At 40.8% G+C, this 23,536-nt stretch overlaps 1 protein-coding gene and 1 long non-coding RNA gene across 2 annotated transcripts; both read left to right on the top strand.

Annotated features, from left to right (window-relative positions):
* The first annotated feature begins 5,236 nt into the window (after positions 1 to 5,236).
* Positions 5,237 to 21,633, top strand: LOC117505937. Its single transcript, XR_004559313.1, has 3 exons — positions 5,237 to 5,750; positions 13,689 to 13,811; positions 20,503 to 21,633. It is a non-coding gene; the product is annotated as an uncharacterized LOC117505937 (long non-coding RNA).
* LOC117505936 (uncharacterized PE-PGRS family protein PE_PGRS54-like) lies at positions 17,687 to 19,026 on the top strand. Its single transcript, XM_034165472.1, has 2 exons — positions 17,687 to 18,286; positions 18,371 to 19,026. The coding sequence occupies exons 1-2, from the start codon at positions 17,713 to 17,715 to the stop codon at positions 18,535 to 18,537; spliced, it is 741 nt and encodes a 246-aa protein (XP_034021363.1). The 5' UTR covers positions 17,687 to 17,712; the 3' UTR covers positions 18,538 to 19,026.
* Positions 21,634 to 23,536: the final 1,903 nt, after the last annotated feature.

Below are 23,536 nucleotides of genomic sequence, written 5' to 3'. Positions count from 1 at the left end.
TCACTTTATCTATGTATGACACAGTTTATAGGATAGTATATTTTTACACCAAAAGCACAAGTTTTACTATTATTTGAATCCCACTGTATGTAAATTTTCTTAATTTAATTTTTTTTCACTATGTAACACTTGCTTTGACAATTTAAATGTATGTTTCCCATTTCATTAAAGCTCCACTGAAATTGAAATTGAGAGCGAGAGAGATACACACACAGAGACATACAGAGAGGGAGACAGACACAGAGCTCTCACTGTGTCTGTGTGCTGGAGAACTGAAGAAAACAGAGTTCCTGACTTTCAAATAGAAGAGTGAGGCAGGACTGCATTCTGAGTCCACATTGTTCAATATTTACATCAGTGTGTTCGCAGAACAATCTCCAACCCCTAGACTGAGACTCCAAGAAACAGAGGTCCGAATCCTGCTCTATGTAGATGACCTGTTGTCACCGTCATGAGAAGGGCTACACCAGCTCCTTACCCTGCTGGAGCAATACTGCCAGTCCAGGTCCCTGGCAGGTGATCCAACAAAGACCAAAATTATAAACCCACTGTGCACCCACTGCTCACAATACTAGGGTGCACAGTCTGTCTTCTCTGGGGAGCCAGGTGTGGCGGCCTTTCTCCACAGCCAGGCTGTGCTCACTGCGTCTCTACATGGTCAAGGATTTCCTGAGCTTTGTGCTCAGGTATTCTGCCACAGAGTTCAGTCTGTTTAGGGCCAAATAACATTCTCTCTCTGTCTCATTCTTTCTGTCTCTCTCTCTCTCTTCCATTGTGGTGGTTATTTCTATGTGCTTCTTCTTTCTCTTGTCCTCTCAACTCCCTGAGCAGAAAAAGTCCTAATTTAGAAGAAATATGAATATTGTCAAACACTTTTTTCTCTCTCAGGAAGTAATGCCACACACACACAGACTCCCCCCCCCCCCCCCCCCCCCCCCCGCACTTTGGTACCTCCTTTTTTTCTGTTCTTCTCCCTTCCTGTTCTTCAACATCCCTCCTCCTCCTGTCTTTTCTCCCTTTATCCTCTTTCCCTTCCATCTTCCTCTCCTCTCCTCCTTCCCAGACTCCCTGCAGGACATCACTTTAGGGTCCTCGACTCCCTGCCTTTGGCCAATCACACACGTTTTCAGGGCCCATTTCCTGGTATGAGCCCCTCCCCCAATGACCATACAAGGGAAGAGAGGAATGTTTCTTCTTGAAAAGACGGACTCAGGGAGACCAGACGGCTGCTTTGTGTTTCAGGAGAAGACAGAGTGGACGGACTCGGCGGACCAGGAAGTGTGGACGGACCCGGTGGACCAGGATGGCGTGGACGGACCTGGCAGGCGACCCCACTCACTGTGGTACGTTCACTGACACCCCAGACATTCTTTGAGTACACTCAGATTAAGAATGTGGAGTCACTGGGATCGTGACCTAATCACAGGAGGAAACAGCATGTTTGTAGCTTTAAAAAGGTTTGAGACATCCTGAGACCTCAAAGTGTTTCTTGAATGTAATGGTGCTTCACATTGTGACAGACACTAACAGACACATACAGACAACATACAGACAGATAAATGATTCCAGTTAAATTTCAAGTGCTGTTTTTATTTCATAGTATTTATTACAGGCTTTGTTACAGAGAAGTGGCAGCACGGTGGCTTTGTGGTCAGCACTGCTGCCTCACAGCAAGAAGTTGTAGGTTGACATCTTGCCTGGTCCATTCTGTGTGGAGTTTGCATGTTGTCCCTGTGTATGTGTCTCTGTCCTCCGGCTTGATTGCAGGTTTGGTGAACTGGTGACTGTTGGTGTGAATGTGTTTGTCTGTCTATATGTGTCCCAGCGATAGACTGGCATCCTGTCCAGGCTGAACCCTGCTTCACACCGTGTGACTGCTGGGACAGTCTTCAGCCTCCCTGTGACCCTTGATTGGAGTTACATAGTCATCCCCTCAGTATCCAAACAAATCTGACAATCAACAATCATGATTATTGTATTTAGTTTGTCCAACTGCTTATGAAACTGACTGCATGTGTGTGTGTGTGTGTGTGTGTGTGTGTGTGTGTGTGTGTGTGTGTGTGTGTGTGTGTGTGTGTGTGTGTGTGTGTGTGTGCGTGCGTGCGTGCGTGTGTGTGTGTGTGTGTGTGTGTGTGTGTGTGCATGTGTGTGCGTGCGTGGTACCACAATGATATATATAGACAAAGGGAAATATAAGTTAAAGCCACTTTCCTCAATGGTGTGATCCCTTGAAGCTCACTGTTATTATTATTATTCAGAATATGTCTGAATAATTGATATAATGAACTTATGTGTCGGTGTGCAGAGTGCATCAGCCCAGTGTTGACTTTGAATTCAATTTTTGTTTCAATGTGACATAACTTCTGTCTTTGATCTGAAACAAGGTTTCACTGGATTAACAAACATTATTTGTGATATCATAAAGGCCTACTCATTGGTGATCTGACCTGCTCTACAGCGTGTTGCTGAGCCACCTTTGATCCTGGATCACTGGTTTGTGTAAAGTTTAAAAATCCTCACTGTGAGATGTTTCACATGTGTGAAGGTTTTTCTTGTTCTGCACATTGAACAGCAGGTTGTGTGAGGCAGATGGTGAAAGAAATGTGGATGGTAGCATGGACTGTAAGAACATGAGGACATGTCTGAGGAGAACAGGAAGTGCTTATTTTATTAAGCAAGAAGTCAAAAGTCAAGATAACATAACCTCAAGTTCACATAACCTCTCATCCAGCGGCAGCCCTCTGGGACCAAAGACCGCAGCGTTCCCACGACCAGCTTCACACAGGATGAGGACAGACACTGTCCTCTTTCTCACTGTTCAACATGCTTTGTGATGTCACAAGGCTGGTTCTTCAGATACATAAACAGTGAGGAACCTCTCTTACAGTGTCAAAGAAGAACTCAAAATCTGATCAACCTGAAAACTCAACTCATCTCCACAGAGTCCAAGAATTAAAAATCCATCGTGTTTGACACACAAAATATCACAAAAACTGCTGCTGTCTCCTATGAATCACTGGAATCACAACCCATCAGTGTGCCCGTTCATCAGTCACTCTTTATTCACTGTGTCAGTGTGCCCGTTCATCAGTCACTCTTTATTCACTGTGTCAGTGTGCCCGTTCATCAGTCACTCTTTATTCACTGTGTCAGTGTGCTGTGCATCAGTCACTCTTTATTCACTGTGTCAGTGTGCCCGTTCATCAGTCACTCTTTATTCACTGCATCAGTGTGCTGTGCATCAGTCACTCTTTATTCACTGTGTCAGTGTGCCCGTTCATCAGTCACTCTTTATTCACTGTGTCAGTGTGCCCGTTCATCAGTCACTCTTTATTCACTGTGTCAGTGTGCCCGTTCATCAGTCACTCTTTATTCACTGTGTCAGTGTGCCCGTTCATCAGTCACTCTTTATTCACTGCGTCAGTGTGCTGTGCATCAGTCACTCTTTATTCACTGTGTCAGTGTGCCCATTCATCAGTCACTCTTTATTCACTGTGTCAGTGTGCCCGTTCATCAGTCACTCTTTATTCACTGTGTCAGTGTGCCCGTTCATCAGTCACTCTTTATTCACTGCGTCAGTGTGCTGTGCATCAGTCACTCTTTATTCACTGCGTCAGTGTGCCCGTGCGTCAGTCACTCTTTATTCACTGCGTCAGTGTGCTGTGCATCAGTCACTCTTTATTCACTGCATCAGTGTGCTGTGCATCAGTCACTCTTTATTCACTGCGTCAGTGTGCTGTGCATCAGTCACTCTTTATTCACTGCATCAGTGTGCTGTGCATCAGTCACTCTTTATTCACTGCGTCAGTGTGCTGTGCATCAGTCACTCTTTATTCACTGCGTCAGTGTGCTGTGCATCAGTCACTCTTTATTCACTGCATCAGTGTGCTGTGCATCAGTCACTCTTTATTCACTGCGTCAGTGTGCTGTGCATCAGTCACTCTTTATTCACTGCATCAGTGTGCTGTGCATCAGTCACTCTTTATTCACTGCGTCAGTGTGCCCGTTCATCAGTCACTCTTTATTCACTGCATCAGTGTGCTGTGCATCAGTCACTCTTTATTCACTGTGTCAGTGTGCTGTGCATCAGTCACTCTTTATTCACTGCGTCAGTGTGCTGTGCATCAGTCACTCTTTATTCACTGCGTCAGTGTGCCCGTGCGTCAGTCACTCTTTATTCACTGCGTCAGTGTGCTGTGCGTCAGTCACTCTTTATTCACTGCGTCAGTGTGCCCGTGCGTCAGTCACTCTTTATTCACTGCGTCAGTGTGCCCGTGCGTCAGTCACTCTTTATTCACTGCGTCAGTGTGCCCGTGCGTCAGTCACTCTTTATTCACTGCGTCAGTGTGCCCGTTCATCAGTCACTCTTTATTCACTGTGTCAGTGTGCCCGTGCGTCAGTCACTCTTTATTCACTGCGTCAGTGTGCCCGTTCATCAGTCACTCTTTATTCACTGTGTCAGTGTGCCCGTGCGTCAGTCACTCTTTATTCACTGCGTCAGTGTGCCCGTTCATCAGTCACTCTTTATTCACTGCGTCAGTGTGCCCGTTCATCAGTCACTCTTTATTCACTGTGTCAGTGTGCCCGTGCGTCAGTCACTCTTTATTCACTGCGTCAGTGTGCCCGTTCATCAGTCACTCTTTACTCACTTTGTCAGTGTGCCCGTTCATGTCACTCTTTACTCACTTTATCTGTGCTGCTGTGTATCAATCTATATATATATTTAAACAGTTAAAACTACAACATCAATAGTATGAATCAAGTATGTGTTTGAAAGACTGAACAGAATCTGAGTTTCTGACATCCAGCAGCAGATCCAGCACATCCAGCAACACAAAGTAAGAGGAAAAGCAAAATCTTTGTGTGTGTGTGTGTGTGTGTGTGTGTGTGTGTGTGTGTGTGTGTGTGTGTGTGTGTGTGTGTGTGTGTGTGTGTGTGTGTGTGTGTGTGTGTTTAGACAGGCTGTGATAAGAGTCAGAACCATTGCTGTCTTGAGCCAAACATTTCCTTATAAGGTCGTCTCTCTGATTCCTCACCGCTGTGGAAGCTGCACACACAGGAAGCACTTTGTTTCACTCCATCCATGTGCCACACGGAACATCTGGAACACGTACCCACAACATGCACATGTACAGAGTGCACGCATTCACACACACACACACACACACACACACACACACACACACACACACACACACACACACACACACACACACACAGTTTGAACACACAGGAAGTACTTTGTTTCACTCAGTAAACGTGTAACGCACAGCGTGTACATGTGCAGCGTGCACAGATTTAAACAGCTTTACTGAGGTCAGATGAATTAGAACTCTTAGGCAATTCATAAATTTTCATACATCCACAAGCAGCACATTTTTCTTTATTAAAAGAATGCCATGATTATTATTAGTAGTAGTAGTAGTAGTAGTAAACTAAATGACAGCAACAGTAAGTGAGGGTCACGACCCCTCTCCTGAAGGTCACCTGTTTTGCGTGTTTTATTGCTCTTTTTGCTCCGCCCATGGCTCATTCACTAAATCAGGTGTCTCAGCCAATTAAGAGCCACAAAACGTCAGACTTAACGAATCATCTGGTTGGAGTAGGTACACATGGAAAACATGCACAACAGGTGACCTCCAAGAGGGGGGTTGTGACCCCTGCTTGAACCGCCCTCAGTGCTGCGTGTTGACTGTCACTGTATGTTTTTCATAGAGTAGCGTCATGCAGATGACGTCATGTAATTCACGGTAAACATCACCGTTTACAACTCCTCTTCTTCTGTGAATTATTCTTCAATGTCTTATATTCTTGTTGCTTATGTTTTAAACATTAAAAAAAAAACAGTGTTCCAGTTGAATGTTCTATTACTAACCCAGTAATCCAACTGTACTACTGCTACAATACGACAGTAATAATGCTGCATTACCACTGTACTAACCCTGTAATACAACTGTGCTACTGGTACGATACGACTGTAATAACGCTGCATTACCACTGTACTAACCCTGTAATCCAACTGTCCTACTGCTATGATACGACTGTAATAACGCTGCATTACCACTGTACTAACCCTGTAATACAACTGTGCTACTGGTACGATACGACTGTAATAACGCTGCATTACCACTGTACTAACCCTGTAATACAACTGTGCTACTGGTACGATACGACTGTAATAACGCTGCATTACCACTGTACTAACCCTGTAATACAACTGTGCTACTGGTACGATACGACTGTAATAACGCTGCATTACCACTGTACTAACCCTGTAATCCAACTGTGCTACTGGTACGATACGACTGTAATAACGCTGCATTACCACTGTACTAACCCTGTAATCCAACTGTCCTACTGCTATGATACGACTGTAATAACGCTGCATTACCACTGTACTAACCCTGTAATCCAACTGTGCTACTGGTACGATACGACTGTAATAACGCTGCATTACCACTGAACTAACCCTGTAATACAACTCTGCTACTGGTACGATACGACTGTAATAACGCTGCATTACCACTGTACTAACCCTGTAATACAACTGTGCTACTGGTACGATACGACTGTAATAACGCTGCATTACCACTGTACTAACCCTGTAATCCAACTGTCCTACTGCTATGATACGACTGTAGTAACGCTGCATTACCACTGTACTAACCCTGTAATCCAACTGTGCTACTGGTACGATACGACTGTAATAACGCTGCATTACCACTGAACTAACCCTGTAATACAACTCTGCTACTGGTACGATACGACTGTAATAACGCTGCATTACCACTGAACTAACCCTGTAATACAACTCTGCTACTGGTACGATACGACTGTAATAACGCTGCATTACCACTGTACTAACCCTGTAATACAACTGTGCTACTGGTACGATACGACTGTAATAACGCTGCATTACCACTGTACTAACCCTGTAATACAACTCTGCTACTGGTACGATACGACTGTAATAACGCTGCATTACCACTGTACTAACCATGTATTACAACTGTACTACCTCCACGATACGACTGTATTATCACTGCATTACCACTGTAGTAACACTGTAGTACAACTGTATTACCAGTACGATACGACTGTAATGACACTGCATTACCACTATAGTAACCCTGTAATCCAACTGTATTACTGGTACGATACAACTGTAATAATGTTGCTTTACCACTGTACTAACCCTGTAATACAACTGTACTACAGCTACGATAGGACTGTAATATCACTGCATTACCACTGTACTAGCCCTGTAATACAACTGTACTACCGCTACGATACGACTGTAATAATGCTGCATTACCACTGTATACAGTGACATTTTTCCAAACTGAGTGCTGTAGTATAACCAGCAGGTGACCATTGGTGTGTTCAGTGAATTGGTGACACCACACCTGAATTCACTGAATATTTTTCTGGTGTCTCTTTTCATTTTTGCACTTTGTAGACGGTCCCTAAGCTTCTGTTTCTCAGTCAGCTGCTCGTTCAGATCGGTATTATTTTTCCAGCTCAGAGGATGGCTCATGTGGATAAAATAAGGTTGTAGCTCATTGTCTACCTTCCTGAGGTTAGAAACTAGTGTTGTTTGCTTTTCTACAATGATTTATTGAGCCGTGAACTTCGAATCTGTGAATATCTTTCTAACTTCATCGGAGTATCCAGCGGAGGTTTCTGTCCTCCCTGTGTTTGACATCTACGTTACTGTTTGACAGGTGGACCGCCCCACTCAAACTCCACAATTGTCACTGTCCCCGTTGCGGGACACACACAGCGGGACGAAGCGTGTCACACCAGAAGTGAGACCTCACCACGTCACCAGCTGTAGTGACTCCCCCACCCGCACCAAAAAAATTCATGTTTTGGGGGTTAACACCCTCCCCCCTGGCAGGAGGCTGAGGTCCATCAGGACAAAAACCTCAAGACACACACACACACACACAAAAAAAATTCCATCCGCAACTGGACTCATAAACAATACCAGACACTCCCACCTACCCTGCACCACCCCCAACTACCATAAAGACAGATTATTCATCCCTGCACTGAAAGGAAAAGGTCCCATTATGAATGAATGAATGAATGAATGAATGAATGAATGAATGAAAACTGTTTATTTCGAACATTTGATACAACAACAATTACAAGATAGATCAGTAAAGACAACAACAAAAAAGTTCCTACTGTGTACCCAACATGTCCGAAAAGGGGTAGGGTGAAGCATCAGCTTATTTATCCCTACCCCTTCTTCCCCACAACCAGTAATACCCTTTGCCACATATACACATAAATTCCTACACACCTAAACCGATATCAATATATATATATATATATATACACATATACATACACATACACATATATATATACATACACACATCAACATACATACACATATACACACATATACATATATACACATATATATATACACAAACATAAATATACACCTACACATACCTACTTACATACAAAATACTATATATTTACAAGCCGAAGCAAAAAACAAAAACACCCTAACCCTCATTACCCTTCCTCCTCCCTATACCCAGAAAAAAACATATTTTTGTACCGCTGTTTGAACTGGTTCATGCTTGGACATTGCTTGAGCCCCACTCCCAATCTGTTCCACATCCTCACCCCACAGACAGAAATACAGAAACCTTTTAATGTTGTTCGTGCCCACTGATGCTTTAAATTAAATTTCCCCCTCAGACTGTAATCCCCTGATCTGTTAAAAAACATATTTTTAATATTTGCTGGAAGTAAATTGTTTATTGCTTTATACACAATTTGTACTGTTTGAAAATGAACCAAGTCTGTGAATTTTAAGAATTTGGATTGTAAAAATAGTGGATTTGTATGATCTCTATAGCCAGTATTATGAACAATTCTTATAGCTCTTTTCTGCATTACTGATAGTCATTGTGTTGTACCTTTATAAGTATTACCCCATACCTCTGCACAGTACTGTAAATATGGTAAAACCAGTGAGCAGTAAAGAATGCGGAGTGAGTTGTGGTCCAGAATATGTTTCGCTTTGTTTAGAACTGAAATGCTTCTTGACAGTTTACTTTGTATATGTTTTATATGAGTCTTCCAGTTTATCTTATCATCTATTATCACCCCCAGAAACTTATTTTCATGTACCCTTTCAATATCTACCCCCTCGACTTGTAACTGAACCTGTATGTCTGTATTACAATAGCCAAATAACATGTATTTTGTTTTACTTAAGTTTAATGATAATTTGTTTCTGTCAAACCATATTTTCAATTTTCCCATTTCTATACTGATCCTCCTCAGTAACTCCTGCAAATCCCCCCCTGAACAAAAAATGCTTGTGTCATCTGCAAATAATACTAATTTTAATATTTTGGAAACATTGACAATATCATTTATGTAAATTAGAAACAGTTTTGGACCCAATACTGACCCCTGTGGGACGCCACAAGCATTGTCCAAGCATGATGATGTATATTCCCCCAACTTCACAAACTGTTTTCTGTTACTTAAGTAGCTTCTCACCCAGTGCAACACCAACCCCCTAATCCCATACTGTTCAAGTTTATTGATTAATATGTCATGATTAATTGTATCAAAAGCCTTTTTAAGGTCTATAAATATTCCAACTGAATGTAATTTTTGGTCTATGGCGTTTGTAATCTCCTCAACTGATTCTATTAATGCAAGTGATGTTGAACTATGTGCTCTGAATCCATATTGACTATCAGTAAGTAATTTATGTTTATTTATGAATTTGTCTAATCTATTATTGAATAACTTTTCTAATAATTTGGAAAATTGTGGAAGCAAAGAAACAGGTCTATAATTTGTGAAGTGGTGTCTATCCCCAGTCTTATACAGCGGCACAACCTTAGCTATTTTCATTTGATTGGGAAATTTACCAGTTTGAAATGATAAGTTACAGATGTATGTTAATGGTTCTACAATCCATTCAATGACCTGTTTTACCACCACCATATCAATTTCATTTAAATCGGTAGATGTTTTATATTTACAATTATTCACAATGTCTATAATTTCATTTCCATCCACTGCTGTGAGTATCCATTACATTACGTTACATTTATTTAAAATAGAATATAGGTTTGTCTATTTGGCTCTTTTACTTCTTATAGAAGTGCTTTTCTTTTCTTTTCTTTTCTTACTGTTTACGCACCAGATCAAATTCCATGTATGTGCAAACTTACTTGGCAATAAATTTGATTCTAATTCTGATTCTATGATAAGAATGTAATATCACTGCATTACCATTGTACTAACCCTTGAATACAACTGTAATACTGCTATGATACGACTGTAATATCACAGCGTTACCACTGTACTAACCCTGGAATATCACTTTAATACAGATACGACTGTAATATCACTGCATTATCGTTGTACTAACCCTTGAATACAACTGTAATACTGCTATGATACAACTGTAATATCATGGCGTTACCACTGTACATAACCTGGAATATCATTGTAGTCCAGATATGACTGTAATATAACTGCATTACCACTATACGTATCCTGGAATATCATTGTACTGCCGATACGACTGTAATATCACAGCATTACCACTGTACTAACCCTTGAATACAACTGTAATACTGTTGCGATATGACTGTAATATCACAGCATTACCACTGTACTAACCCTATAATTCCATTGTACTACCGCTATGATACAACTGTAAAATAACTGCATTACCACTGTACGTATCCTGGAATATCATTGTACTACAGATAGGACTGTAATATCACTGCATTACCACTGTACGTATCCTGAAATATCATTGTACTACCGATGCAACTGTAATATCACTGCATTACCACTGTACTAACCCTTGAATACAATTGTAATGCTGCTACTATATGACTGTAATATCACGGCATTACCACTGTACCAACCCTGGAATACAACTGTACTACCGCCATGATACGACTGTAATATCACTCCATTACCACTGTGCTAACCCTGGAATTCCATTGCACTACTGCTATGATACATCTATAAAATCACTGCATTACCACTGTACTAACCCTTGAATACAACTGTACTACTGCTACAATACAACTGTAATATCACGGCATTACCACTGTACCAACCCTGGAACACAACTGTACTACTGCCATGATACGACTGCAATATCACTCCATTGCCACTGTGCTAACCCTGGAATTCCATTGCACTACTGCTATGATACAACTGTAAAATCACTACATTACCACTGTACTAACCCTGGAATACAACTGTACTACCACTACAATACGACTGTAATATCACGGCATTACCACTGTACTAACCCTGGAATATAATTGTACTACCAATACTACTGTAATATCACTGCATTACCACTGTATGTATCCTGGAATATCATTGTACTACTGATATGACTGTAATATCACTGCATTACCACTGTACTAACCCTGGAATACAACTGTACTACCACCATGATACGACTGTATTATCACTCTATTACCACTGTACTAACCCTGGAATTCCATTGTACTAATGATACGACTGTAATAGCACTGCATTGCCACTGTACGTATCCTGGAATATCACTGTACTACCGATATGACTCACATATCACTGCATTACCACTGTACTACCCCTGGACTACAACTGTACTACCGGTGCAATACCAGTGGTAACTCCATTACCACTGTGCTAACCCTGGAATTCAATCAATCAATCAATCAATTTTTTTATATAGCGCCAAATCACAACAAACAGTTGCCCCAAGGCGCTTTATATTGTAAGGCAAGGCCATACAATAATTATGTAAAACCCCAACGGTCAAAAACGACCCCCTGTGAGCAAGCACTTGGCTACAGTGGGAAGGAAAAACTCCCTTTTAACAGGAAGAAACCTCCAGCAGAACCAGGCCCAGGGAGGGGCAGTCCTCTGCTGGGACTGGTTGGGGCTGAGGGAGAGAACCAGGAAAAAGACATGCTGTGGAGGGGAGCAGAGATCGATCACTAATGATTAAATGCAGAGTGGTGCATACAGAGCAAAAAGAGAAAGAAACAGTGCATCATGGGAACCCCCCAGCAGTCTACGTCTATAGCAGCATAACTAAGGGATGGTTCAGGGTCACCCGATCCAGCCCTAACTATAAGCTTTAGCAAAAAGGAAAGTTTTAAGCCTAATCTTAAAAGTAGAGAGGGTGTCTGTCTCCCTGATCTGAATTGGGAGCTGGTTCCACAGGAGAGGAGCCTGAAAGCTGAAGGCTCTGCCTCCCATTCTACTCTTACAAACCCTAGGAACTACAAGTAAGCCTGCAGTCTGAGAGCGAAGCGCTCTATTGGGGTGATATGGTACTACGAGGTCCCTAAGATAAGATGGGACCTGATTATTCAAAACCTTATAAGTAAGAAGAAGAATTTTAAATTCTATTCTAGAATTAACAGGAAGCCAATGAAGAGAGGCCAATATGGGTGAGATATGCTCTCTCCTTCTAGTCCCCGTCAGTACTCTAGCTGCAGCATTTTGAATTAACTGAAGGCTTTTTAGGGAACTTTTAGGACAACCTGATAATAATGAATTACAATAGTCCAGCCTAGAGGAAATAAATGCATGAATTAGTTTTTCAGCATCACTCTGAGACAAGACCTTTCTGATTTTAGAGATATTGCGTAAATGCAAAAAAGCAGTCCTACATATTTGTTTAATATGCGCTTTGAATGACATATCCTGATCAAAAATGACTCCAAGATTTCTCACAGTATTACTAGAGGTCAGGGTAATGCCATCCATAGTAAGGATCTGGTTAGACACCATGTTTCTAAGATTTGTGGGGCCAAGTACAATAACTTCAGTTTTATCTGAGTTTAAAAGCAGGAAATTAGAGGTCATCCATGTCTTTATGTCTGTAAGACAATCCTGCAGTTTAGCTAATTGGTGTGTGTCCTCTGGCTTCATGGATAGATAAAGCTGGGTATCATCTGCGTAACAATGAAAATTTAAGCAATACCGTCTAATAATACTGCCTAAGGGAAGCATGTATAAAGTGAATAAAATTGGTCCTAGCACAGAACCTTGTGGAACTCCATAAATGTGGAATTCCATTGTACTACAGATACGACTGTAATATCATTGCATTACCACTGTACTAACCCTGGACTACAACTGTGCTACCACTACAGTATGACTGTAATATCACTCCATTACCACTGTGTTGCCTTTGTGACATCACTGGCTCAGTTCATACCTCAACATTGCCAGTGGTAGAAAGAAAAATATTTGCCATGTCTTCTTTTTTTCATCTGTAAAGTCTATCATCTGCTGACCTCTGATTGGTCACAGCAGTGATGTACTGTACGTCTGAATGGTGTCAGACTGAAGTTTGAAGCAGAAGATGCAGCAGAAGAAGAAGCCCCTGTCACTTCTGGCTGCTGCAAATATACAGATTGTAGAAGATTCTCACAGTCTCACGTGCACAGCTGTAGCTTCACGTGCACTAAACTGTGGCCTTATGAAATGCATCATGAACGTTGGTTGGAGTCCTGGGTAAGGGTCCGTGTGGGGCAGGTCCAGGCAGGAAGTGGAGATAAAAACAGATTAAACTTTCTACTTCCTGCTGATTTGGTTTTTGGTGGACGTCTGGAGATGTTTGGTGGATTTAGATGGACTGTGACTCAGACTAATTTCTCTTTTCGCAGCCCTGATGCAGCAGGTCTGGGCTGAGCCTGGACTGGAGCACGTGGTTCTGGTTCTGTGACACCAGCCTGTCTTTCTTCTTAATATGGACTTGTTGGAGCTGGAGAGACGCAGCGCCTGAGATAGTGAGTTTGTGACTGGAAAAGGGAATGTGTGTGGAGGTGGGGGAGGAGGTTTGACAGATGACAGACTATCACTGGGAGCCATCGGCCCGGAGAGGGAATGTTTATCCAAGCAGCCGTCTGATTTTTCCATGATCCTAAAAATAAGAGACCAGCTGACACCTTATATGGGCAAAGTTTCCCACAGGCGCTGAGATGTGTGAGTGTGACCATGCAGCTGTAGAACCAAACACTCATGAAGGAGAACATGTCGTTTAGAGCAGTGTTTTTCAACCTTTTTTGAGTCGCGGCACCCTTTTTATATTTACAAAATCCTGCGGCACACCACCAACTAAAATAATATTATAATGCTATTACCTCTGGTTTTGCGCAAAACCCAATTATCGCAATAGAAAATCGATACAGAAAACATCGCATTTCGAAAATCCTCAAGCATTTTGCGCTCTGATCTCAAGTAGGGCTGTCACGATTAGAAATTTCTGGAGACGATTAATTGTCAGACAAATAATTGCGATTGACGAATATATTGTCTATTTTTTTTTTCTTTTTTTCCCCTTCTTTATATTCTACTATTGTAGTATAATTACACAACTCTGGAAGAATGTTTGGCTTCTGTAAGTGGAGAAACTGGGAATGGTGCAACATTTTTATTTTTATTTTCATTTTACATACAGTCCCAACTTTTTCTGATTTGTGGTTGTTTCTGTTGCATTTCTGAAATTGTTTCTCCTCATCAGTCACGTTTTGTGATTAAACACTACATTAAGCTCAAGACTGAACAAATAAATACATTTGGAAAATAACAGCTGTTAAAGTTCAGAGTTCTCACCTGCTTTTTGTGATCTGTGCGTCTGAACATTTTTTTTTGTGTGTGTGTATCTCAGTTCATTCATATATTCTCATTTTTTAAATATGTTTTTAAAGATATTTGACCGTTTATTTCATCTCATGATCTCATAAATTCAGCATACGACGCGCACATGGTGTGAACAGGACGGTAACGGCAGAATCACACCTTTAGAGAAAGTTCAGAGAGAAGTAAAAGCTTCACGTGTTCGTTTTGTTAACATGTTCACTCCATTTAAAATCCTCTCTGCTCCGCGCTCGCTGCGCACTGAACGTGTCTGCATTCAGGAATCTCCCTCACCCACCCCCTCCCCTCCCTCACCCACCCCCTCCCTCACTCACCCCCTCCCCTCCCTCACCCACCCCCTCCCCTCCCTCACCCACCCCCTCCCTCACCCACCCCCTCCCTCACTCACCCACCCCCTCCCCTCCCCTCCCTCACCCACCCCCTCCCCTCCCTCACCCACCCCCTCCCCTCCCTCACCCACCCCCTCCCTCACTCACCCACCCCCTCCCCTCCCTCACCCACCCCCTCCCCTCCCTCACCCACCCCCTCCCCTCCCCTCCCTCAACCCACCCCCTCCCCTCCCTCACCCACCCCCTCCCTCACTCACCCCCTCCCCTCCCTCACCCACCCCCTCCCTCACTCACCCCCTCCCCTCCCTCGCAGTCTGCAGCCTGTTAACTCCGCGCGCGTGCACACACAGGCACAGACACACACACCGACAGCTCCGCATTTTAGACGGCTTTTGAAGGAGATGGCACTGTTTTAATCGGCCGTCAGCCTCCTTGTTATTGTCCCGCCTTAAGACGAGAGCGAGACTGCAGCACAATGACGTCAGATTCTGAGTCGTTTTATGCTTTGTGGATAAAATAAATAATTCACGGTAATCGCGAATATGAAAAATAATCGCGAATATGAAAAATACCCACGGCACCCCTGACGATCGATCACGGCACCCTAGGGTGCCGCGGCACCCCGGTTGAGAATCACTGGTTTAGAGTGTTGATGCTGTGGAAGAGTCTCTGACAGCATTTACAGGAAATGTTTCAGCATCAGCATAAAGTCCAAAACCCTGAAATGCTTCTGTTGCTGACAGTGTTCTGTGAACCTCTGGTAAACCTGCAGCGGGTGACGGCCAGCGATGCCGGTAACGCGTCACTTAGTAATGTGTTACTCTAATCTGACCACTTTTTTTTCAGTAACGACTAACGCGTTAATCTTTACAAATCAGTAATCAGATTAAAGTTACTTCTCTGAGTCACTATTGCGTTACTATTATTTTTGTATTGTGGTTTGATCGCAGCTTTACAACAGGTGTCCCGACTAGATGTGGGGGGGGGGTGAGCTGAGCTGCACAGAGCCGCATCCACTGTGCAGCAGCTCCGAGTTGAAGTCTCTTTCTGAGGACGACATGACGTAAAAACACTAATAAAAAACTTTACCTGTCAATCTAGTCATGTTTTCTGCATAAATAAAGTTTATCCATTCTTCCTGCTCAAACAGCAAACCAGGGGCGAATCCATGTGGGAAAGGAACGTGTACAGGGGGTGGAGGGGTGGGTGGGCATGGCTCCACACAACAGCCCTAGATAAAAGGACCACTTTTGATGACATTTTTTCATACTATTACTACTACTAATACCAGTGCTTAATTTGTAAATCATTAGGTACTGGAACGCAAAGTATATATGACAGCACGGCGATGACGAGATGGACACAGGTCCCGGAACGCACAGAAAAACAACATGTGAATGGCCACTTCTAGAGCTGTGGCACTTAAAAGCCTCAATTTCAGACAACATCCCTATGGTTTTTGCCTTACAATCTAAAGCGCCTTGGGGCAACTGTTTGTTGTGATTTGGCGCTATATAAATTAAATTGATTTGATTTGATTTTTATAAATGCTATTATGACAACAATTAACCAATATTTAGGTTATACTATGAAGGGCACATGCAACTGTCCGCACCAGGAGGGACTTTACAGGTCTACGTATAAAACATTTTTAAAAAATCAGAGCTTACAAAAGGTTACACAAATCTTCCATTTTTATTTAAGGATTGGCATGGCGGCCTACGAATGCAAAGTATGCTCACCATTTAGTTGTTCAAAATACTCCACATCACCAGAACTGATCTGCTGTCCAAACAGTTGTGCATCCCATCCCTGACCTCTCGCTGCAAGTCCCACACTCCTTCTCCGCTCTCCGTGCTCTCCTCTCCCCCCTGAACATTCCAAGCTAGCTGTCCCTGTTCCCACCTCTTGGTCCAGCTTGCTTGTTCCTTGCTCCAGGCTAGATGCTAAGGCACTGGCCTGTTGGTGAGCGATGCTGCTGCCCCCATCGCCGGTTGCTTTAAGTCATTTTGAGGCATCTCCCTCTTTCTTTTTCTTAAAAAAGGACATCAAATTCATCTGTTTAGACGTGTTTTTTTTTTTTGGAAATGAAACACCATTCGTTGCTCCTCACGTGTGAATTTTCTAGTTTCCGTTTTGTTCCTGTTGGGGCGTGGTTTGTATGCCAAGCAACAAATCTCCGACTCAAATAACGTTGAGTTTTAATAAACGACATGAACTTATGAAGATTTGTTATTTAAATAAAATGTATCAATTTATTTTATACATTTTAAAATGGTTTTCATATAATTTTTTTTATTATTATTCATGAGAGGTGCCGGATCAGCCCATATAAGTCCCGGAACACGGGGGTCAAAATCAAGAGGTGCCGGAAAAATGTTACAAAGTGAGTTTTTTCTTACCACTGTCGCCTATGTGCTTGCTCTTGGGGTTGGTAATGTTAGACCTTTACTTGTGTGAAGCGTCTTGAGGCAACTTTGTTGTGATTTGGCACTATATAAATGAAAATAAATTGAAATTGAAAATTAATAGTTACATTTATAAACAATGTAGATTAGAAAGTGTAAATTTTACTGTTACAGTGCTGTCAACAGTTAAATATGAGGTCAAGAAAGATGTTTTTACTTATTTTTTTTTATAAAACAAGTATTTATGTTCATTGAAGTCAAGAAAGGGTGACTATAAAGTGAGTATTGTCAAAATGGGAACCTCCGGTCAACCTGCAGCGGGTGACGGCAGTGTTCTGGGAACCTCCATTAATCCTGCAGCAGGTGACCTTAATGTTCTGGGAACCTCCGGTAAAGCTGCAGTGGGTGGCCGCAGTGTTCTGGGAACCATCACTAATCCTGCAGCAGGTGACCGTAATGTTCTGGGAACCTCCGGTAATCCTACAGCAGGTGGCCACAGTGTTCTGGGAACCTCTGGTAATCCTGCAGAAGGTGATGGCAGTGTTCTGAGAACCTCAGGTAATCCTGCTGCAGGTGATGGCAGTGTTCTGGGAACCTCCAGTAATCCTGCTGCAGGTGACCTTAATGTTCTGGGAACCTCCGGTAATCCTACAGCGGGTGGCCGCAGTGTTCTGGGAACCTCCGGTAATCCTGCAGCAGGTGAGGGCAGTGTTCTGGGAACCTCCGGTAATCCTGCTGCAGGTGACCTTAATGTTCTGGGAACCTCCGGTAATCCTACAGCGGGTGGCCGCAGTGTTCTGGGAACCTCCGGTAATCCTGCAGCAGGTGAGGGCAGTGTTCTGGGAACCTCCGGTAATCCTGCTGCAGGTGACCTTAATGTTCTGGGAACCTCCGGTAATCCTACAGCGGGTGGCCGCAGTGTTCTGGGAACCTCTGGTAATACTGCAGCAGGTGACGGCAGTGTTCTGGGAACCTCTGGTAACCCTACAGCGGGTGACGGCAGTGTTCTGGGAACCTCCGATAAACCTTCAGAGGATGACGGCAGTGTTCTGGGAACCTCCCGTAATCCTGCAGCGGGTGGTCACAGGGGAAAGGTTCTGTTTGTGTCACTTTGCTGATGTGTGCACTGAAGTTTAGATCTTAATCTAAAATAACACCAAAAAATGTGATTTATGCTCACTGAATTTGAAGAACTTATTGCTCATCCAGATGTTTATTGCCAGAACACAGTTGGACAATTCCACCATGACGGATGTTACATTTGTTCGGGGCCGGAGCCATTTTCAACCTGTCTCACACTAAAAGTTGAAGCCATAAGTCCCCAATTGTGTGTGTGGGCAAAGGGAAGAAAAGATACCCAGTGATGCTTCTGTTTTATTTATTTATTTTTTTATGAAAACAAAAATATTAGTGCGTCAGACTTTACATCTTATAACCGGTTAACCGATTAACATGACTTGCAGATAAAAAGACATTTTCAGAAATATTTTACTGATTTGCTTATGAAAAGATGAAATAATCCAATTATTGATGATTTTACATCAAGTTTACCCTTTCTTGCATTTCTATGTTTCAAAGGTTTTAGGACATCTGAGAAAACTGTTTCCACTCCCCGTACATGCGTGACCTTTACGTAAGAGGAACATTCATCAAACCAAAAAAAAAAAACCATCAAATCTAAAAATCTGGCAAAACCTGATAACCAACCAATGTAACTAATCATTTGACAGTCAAAATTCATGTGGGAAAGGGATATTTGCTAATGAATTCAACTTGTATTGTACAGTTGGGGGTTTTATAAATAATTTGTATCCTTTTCAGAATCTATAACTGAAAACTAGAAGCACTCAGAGAGTGCAAACCTCCGCCAAGGCCATGGGGTCACTGACGCCATAACATCTGCACGCCGTGGAATCACTGAACCTAAAAAAGTCTAACGATGATGTTTGCTCAGTAGTAAAAAAGTTTCATCTGCTGTGACTGGATAGCATGTATCCTTAGCGCTTGGCATCACAGTTTATTGCAACTTGCACCTTTCCCAGAAGCTACTGTCATCTGAGCACTGATATTGATATTGCATGTGCTTATAGACAAAAACAAATAAGAGACAAAATTCAATTCATTATTCAACTAAACTGCAAATATATGATTTTTTTTAACATTTATGAAACATTTCTCTAAACAAGGCCATAGGGTCACTGACCCTAAAGAGATTCCCTCCTTGGCACAGTGATCTATTTCTTTTTGTCTCTTTCTCTAAAATTGTATATAATAATCATTAGATTATTAATATATAAACAAAAATAAATTTAAGAAATATTACAATTTGAAAACAAATGCACCCGAACGTGATGACAGCTGCAACTGCTTAATGCTAACTTTTAACATAGAAAATGCCATAGACATGCTAACACGTTAGCATGTCTATGGCATTTAGTGGTGATCCGGATCACCACTAAAATTTAATCACTTGTTCCTCTTGTCATTTCCAACCACTCCACAAAATTTCATCAAAATCCATTCAAAACGTTTTGAGTTATCCTGCTGACAGACAGACAAACAAACAAATGCGACCGAAAACATAACCTCCTTGGCGGAGGTAATAATGTTTGAGTGGAAACACAGTAACTATGGAAACACAGTCTGATGATGTCACCATGTGGCAACATGTACAGTGAAAACATTAGCAGCCCAAGGCAGGTCCTTGTGGAACTCCATAGCTGTTAACATATTTCCTGGTGAGGTGAGATCCAAGACTGACATGGAACCTTCTCCTTTTGATGTATGAACCAGTGTAAAACAAGTCAGAAATGCAGATTGATTTCTCACGGCCATTGATTAGGGCTGATTCAGATATCAAAAGAACAAGAACTGAGAGCGTATTCTCATCCAGGTTCAGTCTGAGGTGGATTGATTGTCTCTGTGATCTAAAGCCCGACTTAAAGTCCTCCAGCATCCTGCTGTGTTTGACAAAGGGCTTGATGTGGACTCAGACTGTCTTGCTGAATCTCACTGATGAATTTCAGGTTGTTGGGTTTCACTCACTCACTATGTTTGTGTGGGGTTTTTTTTTTCGCTGCCAGTGAACCGGCACTGCTGCCCTGCGGCCCACGGTGCAGTGCTGCATCTCTGGTCATTTGGTAGTCTGAGATGAAGCACTGTAGCTCGGGACGGAGGACACACCCACATTCCACGATGCCCATGCCCCCCACGCACAGGATGGTGAGATTGTGAGGAACAGCAGAGCTTCCAACCACAATTCATCACCGTCATCATTCAACACCTTTTTCTGTCTTTATTTTATGGCAGTGCTGTATATTTTGTTCGTTTAAGGGTTTTTTTTTTTTTGTTTTGTTTTGTTTTGTTTAACAGGGATTTATACCGGTGAATAACATTCTTTATCTTGTTATATGCATTATTTGAGGGATGCTCAACTGGCAATACATTTAAATTAATGAGAAAGTGTTTTTAAAAATATTAGTTCAACTTAAATCAATGGCTAAACGATCAAAAGTCACAAATCACATACAGTAAATTTGGAAAAATACTAATTTTATTACATATATTTTTCTTCGTTATATTTATTAGTCTGAAGCAAAATGTCCACAGGACCTTTTAATGGTTTTTTTACACTTTCATTGAACGCAATATCTAAAGCAACCATTAAAGTAAATTAGTGCAAAGATACAGTAAAGAATCAGTAAAAAACAGTGTAAATTGAATTACATATTTATTGATTGATTGACTGATTTTTACAGTAGAATCTTAGACATTTGCTAAAACTGGGGAAGGAAGGAAGGAAGGAAGGAAGGAAGGAAGGAAGGAAGGAAGGAAGGAAGGAAGGAAGGAAGGAAGGAAGGAAGGAAGGAAGGAAGGAAGGTGCAGGTGATTTTAATGAAAAAGAAGTGAGAATGTGTGACAATCAGAAGTGAATGATTTCGTCTCCTCTCTCCTGGGGTCCAGTTTTCCCAGGAATCCCTTGACAAATGAGAAAAGGGGATTCCTGGAAATACTGTTCTTGGGGGCGGGGCTTAGCAGCCTTTCCTCTTCAGTCATAAAGCTGCTGATGTTTCTGCTGTGTTTCCTGCTTTCACTGGAATGTTTTCAGAAAACAATGTACAACAGCCTTGAATGAACTATTAATCAATAATAATGTTATTTCAGTCAGCTGAATGTTGTTGAACTGTGATAGTCGCTAATAAACTACAAATCAACAATAATGTTTCTGTTATAGTCTCTAATAAACTATAAATCAATAATATTTATGTTATTTCAGTCAGTTGAATGTTGTTGAACTGTGATAGTCTCTAATAAACTATTAATCAACAATAATGTTTATGTTATTTCAGGCAGCTGAATGTTTTGAACTATGATAGTCTAATAAACTATTAATCAACAATAACATTTATGTTATTTCAGTCAGCTGAATGTTTTGAACTATGACTGTCTCTAATAAACTATTAATCAACAATAACATTTATGTTATTTCAGTCAGCTGAATGTTTTGAACTATGACTGTCTCTAATAAACTATTAATCAACAATAACGTTTATGTTATTTCAGTCAGCTGAATGTTTTGAACTATGACTGTCTCTAATAAACTATTAATCAACAATAACATTTATGTTATTTCAGTCAGCTGAATGTTTTGAACTATGACTGTCTCTAATAAACTATTAATCAACAATAACATTTATGTTATTTCAGTCAGCTGAATGTTTTGAACTATGACTGTCTCTAATAAACTATTAATCAACAATAATGTTTATGTTATTTCAGGCAGCTGAATGTTGTTGAACTGTGATAGTCTAATAAACTATAAATCAACAATAATATTTATGTTATTTCAGTCAGTTGAATGTTGTTGAACTGTGATAGTCTAATAAACTATAAATCAACAATAATATTTATGTTATTTCAGTCAGTTGAATGTTGTTGAACTGTGATAGTCTCTAATAAACTATTAATCAACAATAATGTTTATGTTATTTCAGGCAGCTGAATGTTTTGAACTATGATAGTCTAATAAACTATTAATCAACAATAACATTTATGTTATTTCAGTCAGCTGAATGTTTTGAACTATGACTGTCTCTAATAAACTATTAATCAACAATAACATTTATGTTATTTCAGTCAGCTGAATGTTTTGAACTATGACTGTCTCTAATAAACTATTAATCAACAATAACGTTTATGTTATTTCAGTCAGCTGAATGTTTTGAACTATGACTGTCTCTAATAAACTATTAATCAACAATAACATTTATGTTATTTCAGTCAGCTGAATGTTTTGAACTATGACTGTCTCTAATAAACTATTAATCAACAATAACATTTATGTTATTTCAGTCAGCTGAATGTTTTGAACTATGACTGTCTCTAATAAACTATTAATCAACAATAATGTTTATGTTATTTCAGGCAGCTGAATGTTTTGAACTATGATAGTCTAATAAACTATTAATCAACAATAACGTTTATGTTATTTCAGTCAGCTGAATGTTTTGAACTATGACTGTCTCTAATAAACTATTAATCAACAATAATGTTTATGTTATTTCAGGCAGCTGAATGTTTTGAACTATGATAGTCTAATAAACTATTAATCAACAATAACGTTTATGTTATTTCAGTCAGCTGAATGTTTTGTACTATGACTGTCTCTAATAAACTATTAATCAACAATAACGTTTATGTTATTTCAGTCAGCTGAATGTTTTGAACTATGACTGTCTCTAATAAACTATTAATCAACAATAATGTTTCTGTTATAGTCTCTAATAAACTATAAATCAATAATATTTATGTTATTTCAGTCAGTTGAATGTTGTTGAACTGTGATAGTCTAATAAACTATAAATCAACAATAATATTTATGTTATTTCAGTCAGTTGAATGTTGTTGAACTGTGATAGTCTCTAATAAACTATTAATCAACAATAATGTTTATGTTATTTCAGGCAGCTGAATGTTTTGAACTATGATAGTCTAATAAACTATTAATCAACAATAACATTTATGTTATTTCAGTCAGCTGAATGTTTTGAACTATGATAGTCTAATAAACTATTAATCAACAATAACGTTTATGTTATTTCAGTCAGCTGAATGTTT

Source organism: Thalassophryne amazonica, unplaced genomic scaffold, assembly GCF_902500255.1.
Source record: "Thalassophryne amazonica unplaced genomic scaffold, fThaAma1.1, whole genome shotgun sequence".
Classification (NCBI taxonomy): Eukaryota; Metazoa; Chordata; class Actinopteri; order Batrachoidiformes; family Batrachoididae; genus Thalassophryne; species Thalassophryne amazonica.
Note: the sequence above shows the minus strand (reverse complement) of the source record. Positions and strands in the feature narration are given on the sequence as shown.

Excerpts from the sequence above, each read along its gene's own strand:
- LOC117505936 (XM_034165472.1), top strand. The coding sequence starts at position 17,713 with ATGGGAACCTCCGGTCAACCTGCAGCGGGTGACGGCAGTGTTCTGGGA. Across the intron at positions 18,287-18,370 it reads CTCCGGTAATCCTGCTGCAG|GTGACGGCAGTGTTCTGGGA; the intron begins GTGACCTTAATG and ends ATACTGCAGCAG.